The sequence below is a fragment of the Rhinolophus sinicus genome, linkage group LG05 (assembly GCF_036562045.2).
Source record: "Rhinolophus sinicus isolate RSC01 linkage group LG05, ASM3656204v1, whole genome shotgun sequence".
In the NCBI taxonomy this organism is placed as follows: Eukaryota; Metazoa; Chordata; class Mammalia; order Chiroptera; family Rhinolophidae; genus Rhinolophus; species Rhinolophus sinicus.
In genome coordinates this window covers 124,993,346-125,002,595 of record NC_133755.1, presented here as the reverse complement: position 1 = coordinate 125,002,595, position 9,250 = coordinate 124,993,346, and the positions used below count along the sequence as shown (strand labels likewise).

The 9,250-nt window shown below is 33.3% G+C and overlaps 1 protein-coding gene across 1 annotated transcript; it reads left to right on the top strand.

The window, feature by feature from the left end:
- Positions 1–7,589: 7,589 nt before the first annotated feature.
- LOC109453497 (large ribosomal subunit protein P1) lies at positions 7,590–8,029 on the top strand. The gene is given in 2 exon segments (XM_019743241.2): positions 7,590–7,720; positions 7,722–8,029. Coding segments are annotated over 2 exon segments (342 nt in total). The 5' UTR covers positions 7,590–7,649; the 3' UTR covers positions 7,993–8,029.
- The last annotated feature ends 1,221 nt before the right edge of the window (positions 8,030–9,250 follow it).

The following is a 9,250-nucleotide window of genomic DNA, read 5'->3' as shown; positions in this document are numbered from 1 at the left end:
AGACCTTCTTATTTTCATATGGTTCTTTGAAGCTACAGATGTTAGAATTAAATGAATACATTACATATCATTTTTCAAAATGAAAAACAGGATGATCAAATTGGAGCATTTATAACCTAAAACTTAGGAAATAGCTAATATATAAATGTAGTTGGTCTTTTGGTTGGTATTTCAGCAGAAGTAATTAATTACAGAGTAGTTCATTTTCAATGGCATTTCTTTTTTCCGTCAAAGATCAGAGTTCCTCAAACTGTTTAGTAGAAACTCAACAGAACATATTATTTTGTTTTTACAAAATTACTGCTTCATATATGGGTTTGGTAAATTTTCCTCAAGAATATTGTAATGAAACTAATAAAGTATCATTGTGTTCAATCAAACCACTGTGTAAAATGAGGGACAGATAGAGTATATTATTACAGATAGATGGTAAAGACTAGGACACAAGGTTGATAAAGAAAATATACTGTAAAAAGTATATAGAACTAGTTAAACATGACCATAGCTGTCCAATCCCAACATACTAGAGTTGAGTTATGTATCTTGAAGCTAGAAAGAAATCCAGAGGTATGGAATTTAAAAACCGAGGCGACTTAGGAACACTTGAAAGAACAAGTAAAACAAAATGTACTTATCTGCTAAGTTGTAAATTAACATAATTCAATTCTCCAGGAAGTGGCATAATTTAGAAATATAGGGAGATTAAAACAAATTTGAGGGAGCATTGACAAGCAATCCTTTCTAAGAACATTCGCTGCTACTGATACATTGAATGGATCAGAGGGCTGGCCTGTATGATTCTTTTCAATTTGTTTCTGCTCATTTAATCTATCATCAAGCAGCAAAAATGGATGCAAGGCTTGCCAATCATAACTAAACAGTTAGCACCTGACATTCATTCTAACTAAACATCACAGGGACATATTGAGTCATTTAGAATCTATGTAAGTGTTTGGAGTTCTGTGAAACCTTTAAACCAGGTAAAGATTGTGTGTGTGTGTGTGTGTGTGTGTGTGTTTTCTTCTTCTTTTGAATAGGTTAAGTTGCTGGTGATAGATCTGCTTAGGCTAGAGTGGAAAATAAATGAAGCTACATACAGAAGTTGTATTCTTAGAAAGTACAGCAGTTTCCTTAAGCCCCGAGCTAACATCTCACACTGAAAGAGAAAGAAAGGGAATCGCCTGGCCACTTGGGTGCCTTTTCTCTGTGCTTGTCTGAAGACGTGCTTTCCTTTGATAATAGACACTCGTAAATACAAGTCATTGAAATGGTGGGAAGGGGAATACTGTGACTCCATATGCTTCGAGAAGCTTTGAAATTCAATGTGATATCCTTTATGTTGGAGAATGGCTGAAGATCAAGGGCAATCAATCCTGATGCTTTCAAATTTATAGATATTATGGCTAGAGGGACTGAAAAAGATTTATCCTACTGGAATATTTCAAGTCTGCTCTCTCTCTTCTTCATTTCCAGGTCTACATCTTAGTGGAATAGGAGAGAAATGTTTGCAGATGTATATCAGCTGCTGAGTCTAATTAGCAGCTATTCAATAATAAATATTCCAAACAAATGAAACAGTTTAACAAAACTAGAAATTTCTTCACCTTGTGTCTACTAATATTTCATTTTGTTATAACCTTTGCTATTTTACCACCTGGAGTAAGTAAAGTGTACTTCACCTCTATCTTATTATAAAATCACACCACAGAGAATCTAGGTCATATCTGTTATTATTAATACCCAGTAAAAATGCCTGGCATTTTCTATTTAACCTTTTGTTGCTCTCTTCACCATACTTCCTACCACTATTCTGTCTCCTTCAGGTTGTCCCAAATGTGGGAAATAAAAATCTTCATCATTGTTAAAATTAATTGTTCCTTCTTTTCTGATTCTTAAATGATCTTGGACAGTCTTTTCTCATTCAAAATAAATAATGCACAGTGAAATCAGCCTGACACAGTCTCTTAGGCCTTTTGTTCATTACTACTATTACTTCATCTTGTCAATTAGTTCCCTCTCCCTAGGAAAAGACATCTCCTTTGGATGAGCTTTCTTTCAACCTATCTTCCTTCTCCTTTTTATCCCTTCATTTCTCCTACCCCCTTTGTATTCATGATTGCTTCTCTCCGCCAAATTTTCTTTTAAAAATACCCTTTCATAATCTAAAGTGGGATTCTTTTTATTATTGTAATTTTTAAAAATTTAGATTAGTATATGTCCAATTTCTCTTCAAATAAATATTTCAACAATAGAACAATCAACTTAATCTAAAGAAGTTTTAACATGTGAAATAACAAATTCTTCATTTTATAGTGGCACATTGTGATAATTCATAATAATAATAAATGCATAATATTAACCCCCAAAATTCATCCTTTAAAAATCTGTCTACATATACTACCGTATCATGAGATATTACATTGACTGATTGGTTAATTGATGTTTGGTAATATGTAAGAGTATTTATAATTATAAGAAATAATAATGTATCAAACATAGTAGAAAACATATAACCAACAAAACAACACATAAAAACAGAGAAGTAACAACATTAATTCATGTATCTTTATAGATAAGAGACATATTTTGGAAGCAAATCAAATTTTACATGAAGCTGAAGGTTTAGTTTCATGACTCATAACAGAGTCGTTAATATCAGAGTAAAAGCTATGTAATTAAATCTTTTTTATTTGTACAATGAAAATTAGTAGAATAAGTGGATGTTCTTTCTTGGTTGCTAGCAATTATTAATTGTTAAGATTACATACACCACATGAAAATTTGTTCCCAAATATCCATTGATAAATGTGTTAAAATAGTACCATACTTACAAAATTAGAGCTCTGGAGGGCAGGGGGGAATCTATGATATATTTAAATAAAGCCACTTAATTCCTATAAATCCTAGCTATCAGACAAGTTGTTTGCTTTTGGTGAATATAGTATTGCTTTTCTAATAGTGTTGATTCAATTAGTAGAAAAAAAGAAACCATATAGCTTTAACAGGAGAACTGAAGCTAAGGGGTATCAAAGTAAATAAGTTGTCCCCATCATAATTGGGATAGTTAACATATACCAGTTGCACATTTTATAAAACATGTTCATGTGTTGGAAAATTTGTGGGAGAATTTCAAGTTATTGACATGTTACCATGAGAATTTCTACCTAAAATGTACATTATTCAAGTGCATGAGCCCAATATGACTAGTGATGATATTCTGTTTATATTCATTTTTACAAAGGTAAGATAATAATATGAATTGTATTGCAATTTGTGTAAATGGATATGTCAATTATAGGCTGATCCCTGTATTCACACTGAGCAAGAATCCCAAATGAGCTACTATGAAAAATGGTATCTTGAATGATGATGTGTTTGGAAGTATTGTATATACTTGTAGGTTGGCAGAATTTAGTAAACTTTGCTGCCTTACTGAATCAGTAGCAAAACTAGTATATATCCAGTGTCTTCTGTCACTTAGGAAGGACTAATTTTCTGAACAAATTTGTCTAGCCTTGACCAAATGGGAAAAGGACATAAAGTTGGAATTCAATTCCAGGATACCATTTAAATTCCTGACACTTTTTCTGCAATTTAAAGTCAAATTATACAACTTACAAAGTCTCAATTTTTCAAGTGGACAAGGTGACATTTGCAACCTCTCAAACGGCTTTGAGAGGTTTAATGAGGTGACATATCTAAAATGTTATCTAGGGAAAAATATTTTTATTATCTCTGCAGATAATATCTCAGCTTGACTGGAGAAGAAAAAGATACCACAAGATATCATTGTATTATGATAAAGCAATGAACTACCACCTGCAGGAAATTGGCTTCATGAAAGGCAACGACAAAGAGCACATCAGGATTACATGAACTCAATCAGAGGCAGGCAAGAAGAACACAAGCCAGATGAAGTGGAGTCTTTCATGACAGGCTTTCATGACATGAAGAATATATCAAAGCCATCCTTGCTAATTTCAAAAAGCCCACTCCCTTCTCGAGAGGTGAGAACATTACTTCAGACAGCATGCTGGCTCTGCTGGACTTCTGTGAAGATGCTATGACTCCATTTGTGAGTTTCTTAAAGAGTGATTTAGAAATGAAAAGGGCCAGTAAGCCTGAACACCGCTAATTTAGATCACCAGTAGGAAAAAAATTGAGTGCACAGTTATCCACATTTATTTTTCCATCAGGAACTTGCTATTTGTATCAGCTGGACACTCATTTACATATCGTAATTCTGAGCTGATATTCATTTAAATGCTACTTTCCAAAGAAAACACTATTTTTTTTTTTCTTAAAGAGAGACATCTTCACAAAACAAAACAAAATAAAATAAGCCGGTTAAAAATAGATGTCATCTATCCTTGAATGGCAAAATGGAACGTAGGAGAAGGATGATGGTCAAAATGATGGACGAGGTGGATCATGGAGGGAACTCCACGAAGGTAAATATTTTGCTAGGAAGAGTAGATGCTGTAAGGAGATCTGTGTAAGTTCTGGAATCCTATATGTAAGTTCAGTAAAGTATTCAAGTGGTCCAAGCTCCAAGTCAATGCTTGTTAGTGGAACCACACATATCAGTGGAAAGAGCATCCTGAGAAACCTCATGATGCTCAGTGTTCATAGACCAAGGACAATGCCATCGGATTAGGCACATACAAGCAGTTGTAGATAATGGAACAGTACTGTGTATAATTGGAAGTCTGATAGACATAGGATTATTTCTCAGCTTTAAGTGGTTGTAGCCTGTGATGTTGATAGAAAAGCTTAAACTGCCTAGTGGTATGATGGTAGTTTGTCATCTAAGAATGAATGTCAAAGAGAAAATAAATTAACTAAATACATTAATTGCTTTTTTATTGGTGCCTTGTATTTGAATCTATTCTAGTACTTTGAATTAACAGGAGTCAACGAAAATTTGGGGTCATTAAAGAATATTTTAATTAATTCACTTAACTTGTAAAAGTTGGACTTAAGAATTTTGAGTTCCTAATTGCCCGCTTTCTAAAGTTAGGTAAACAGAAAATAGAATATTTATATTCATGAAGATAAAGTTAATGTAGTTTCTATGGAATATTCAAAGCATGAGTTCCTCAGTACCCTCTTTCTGTAGTGCATTGATTGGAATGACATTTTTCACAAAGGGTGTCCATAACAGACAATACAACAAAATTATTTCATATTTTCTATTGTCTTAGTTTATAAAATACTTGATTCAAAAGAGAACTAGAAGTATCTGAAAAATCATCTATTTTATTGTTTTCAATTTATGTCCCAAGTGGTCCCTGAGCTGAGCTAAAATAGACACTCCCACATCAAATAATAACAATCTTTTCCAACTATAAGGGAAAAAAAACTAATGGATAAATGTTCTCAACTTTCTGTTTTCCCCATATTTATTTTCTTAAACACTGTGCCAGCCATCGTTTGTTTTAGTAATACTGATACACAATGAATGGTCAAACAGAAAAATATAACTAAAAAAAAAATGAATATGGGTTTCAATATTTTGATTATTTTGGGATTTGCTTGCTTGTTGTGATAAGGTAATTTTGCTGAACTATAACAGAGTCATGTTTTCTGTTGGAAAAAAATAGCTCCTATTTAATGAAATTGCACATACAGAGGGTGCCCAAAAGAAGTATACACATTTTATGAAAGGAAAAAAACTGTATTAAAATTGTAATATTCAATATATACCAATAACAAAAGATGAATACAAGCTACGTTTTACTTCTGCAATTACAAGAGGTACTCAAAGTGCTCAATTCAACTTCAAAAAGTAATACATAGATAACATCTCTTAAAATGTGTATACATTTTTTGGCATCCCCAGCATACATATTTTTGCAATTTGCAATATGATTTTCCTTAGACTACAACATGGTTTTCAAGAGTCCTAGTACCTGGGTGAATATAAAATCCCTGGATATGGTCTAATGTTGATTTGTTGTTATGTCACAGAGGTAGTAAATAGCACAATAGAACTAAAATTCTGATCATCTTATTTTTGAGTATTTTCTAAAATATAAATCTTTATTAAATATAAATCCAAAGAAATATATAAACCTTTATTAAATGTAAATCCAAGTGTCCTCATATGCATGCTTCCTGAGATAGAGGATCAGTGTTGGGTAATGCTTAAGAACATTTATTCTGGATAATTTCTGTGATGATTAATTTTGTGTCAATTTGCCTGGGCCATGGGATACCCAGATATTTGGTCAAACATTATTCTTGGTATTCTTCAGTGGAAGTGCTTTTGGGTAAGATTAACATTTAAATCAGAGGATTTTGAGTAAAGCAGGTTGCCCTCTGGAATGTGGGTGGACCTTATCCAATCAGTTAAAGACCTGATTATAACAAAATGATTGACATCTCCTGAGCAAGAGAGATTTCTCCAGCAGATTACTTTCAAACTTTATCTGAAACATCAGATCTTCCTGGTTTTTGAGCAAACTGCCTTCAGATTTGAACTGGAACCAGTTCTCTTAAATCTCTAGCCATCTAGTCTTTGGACTGGAATGGCAGCATTAGCTTCCCTGGGTCTACTGTCTGCTGGCCAACCCTTCAGATTTTGACTTGCCAACGTCCATAATAACATGAGCCAATTTCTTATAATAAATCTACAGCTAATATAATTTGTACTGATTAAAAATTGAACACCTTACCCATAAGATCAAAAGAAGGATATCCACTCTTAGCACTACTATTCAACATCATATTGGAAATTCTAGTCAACGTAATAAGGTAAGAAAAAATAAATAAAGACATCCAGATTAGAAAGAAGGAGGCAAAACTGTTTCTTTATTTGCAGATATATGCTATCTATGTAGACAATGTGATGGAATCTATAAAAAAAAGCTACAAAAACTAATTTGTAAGTTTATTAAGTTTTCAGGCTGCATGATTAACATATAAAAATCAATGGTATTTCTAAGTAACTAACAACAAAACTCAGAAATTGAAATTGAAAGTATCACAATAACATCAAAAGATGAAATATGTAGAGATAAATGTAGCATGTAGAAAACCTATACACTGAAAACAACAAAACATTGCTTAAAGAACTAAATAAATGAGAGATGTGCACGTTTATGGCTCAGAAGACTCAATATTATACAAATGTTAATTCTTCCCAAATTGTCCTATAGATTTAAGTTAATCCCATTCAAACTCCCAGGAGGATCTGTTTTTATGGTTTTCGTTTTTGTTTTTGTTTTTGTTTTTTGGTATGTGTGTGACAAACATTCTAAAATTAATATGAATAGGCAAAGCTTCTAGAAGAGCCAAAACAACTTCGAAAGAGAACAAAATTGGAAAAATAGCACTACTTGATTTAAATACTTATTAAAGCTATGGTAATCAAAACAATATGACGTCAATGTAGACAGACAAAAAGAGAAATGGAAATGATAATCCAGAAATACATACATGAACAACTGATTTTCTACAAAGTTACAAAGGAAATTGATGTGAAAAAGGGTATTCTTTTCAACAAGGTGCTAAAAGAATTGGCTTTCTGCCTTTCCTCAGCTGCCGGTAAGGTGCTCGGTCCTTCAGAGAAAGTTAAGGCCGCGTTGGGGTGAGGCCCTCACTTCATCCGGCGACTAGCACCTTGCCCAGCAGCACTCGCCTGAAGCATGGCCTCCGTGTCAGAGCTCGCCTGCATCTACTTGGCCCTCATCCTGCACGACAATGAGGTGACAGTCACAGGATAAGATCAATGCCCTCATTAAAGCAGCCGGTGTAAATGTTGAACCTTTCTGGCCAGGCTTGTTTGCAAAGACTCTGGCCAATGTCAACATGGAGAGCCTCATCTGCAATGTAGGGGCTGGTGGACCTGCCCCAGCAGGGGGTGCTGCACCAGCTGGAGGTCCTGCCCCCTCCACCACTGCTGCGCCAGCTGAGGAGAAGAAAGTGGAAGCAAAGAAAGAAGAATCTGAGGAGTCTGATGATGACATGGGCTTTGGTCTTTTTGACTAAACCTCTTGTAACATGTTCAATAAAAAGCTGAACTCTGCTAAAAAAAAAAAAAAAGAAAGCAAAAGAATTGGCTTTCCATGTATAACATGTACAAAAATTTGTTCAAAATGTGTCTTAGATATAAATGTAAACCCCAAAACTATAAAACTTTAAAATGAAACCATATGAGAAAATGGTATGATCTTGGTTTAGTCATAGACATTTTATATATGACACCAAGAACATACTCTATGAGATAATTAATTGATAAATTGGCTTTATTCAAATGAAAAAAAATGTCTATTCTTTGAAACATACTGTTAATAAAATGAAAACTAAAACCATAGACAGGTTGAAAATATTTGTAAATTGCATATCTGAAAAGAATGTATATCCAGAATCTATATAGAATTTTCAAAACTGAATAACATTAAAACAAACAAACCAATAAAAATATTTGGGCGCTTCACCAAAGAAGTTATACTATTGTCAGAAAACCATGTAAAACTATGTACAACATAATTATTTATTGTGAAATGCAAGTAAAAGCACATGAGATACTACTCCAAATCTTTTAGAATAGCTGAAAGTAAGAAGACTGACAACATCCAGGGTCGGCAAGAATGTGAAGGAACTGGAAGTTTTATGTAGAGTGAAATGGTACAACCACTTTTGAAAACAGTTTAGTGGATTCTTAAAATATTAAACATGCACCTTATGACCCAGTCATTCACTCGTAGGTATTTGCTCAAACTAAATAAAATCATGTGCACATATGAAAGACTTATATACAAATGATCATAGCAGCTTTATTTGTATTAGCAAAAAACTGGAAATCACCAAATGTCCATCAGTAAGTGAATGGATAAACAAACAGTGCACTAGTCTTATAATGAAATGCTACTCATAAATATAAAATGATGAACTTTTAATAACACAACATTATGGATGAATATCAAAATAATTATGGTAAGTGAAATAAACCAGTACATACGGTATGGTTCCATTTACATAAAATTCTAGAAAAAGAAAACAAATTTATTGTGACAGAAAGCAAAAGAGATTATCTTGGCAGAAGGGCAGGGAAGGGGTTAGTGAGGAGTAGAAGGAAGGGATTATAATCAGAGAGTGTGGAAACTTTTGGGAATGATAAATACTTGCATTACCTCGATTATAGTGATGCCTTCACAGATACAAGCTTATGTCAATATTTATCAAATAGTACCCTTTAAATATGTGCAGTTTATTGTATGTCAATTACATTTCAATAAAAAGAAAG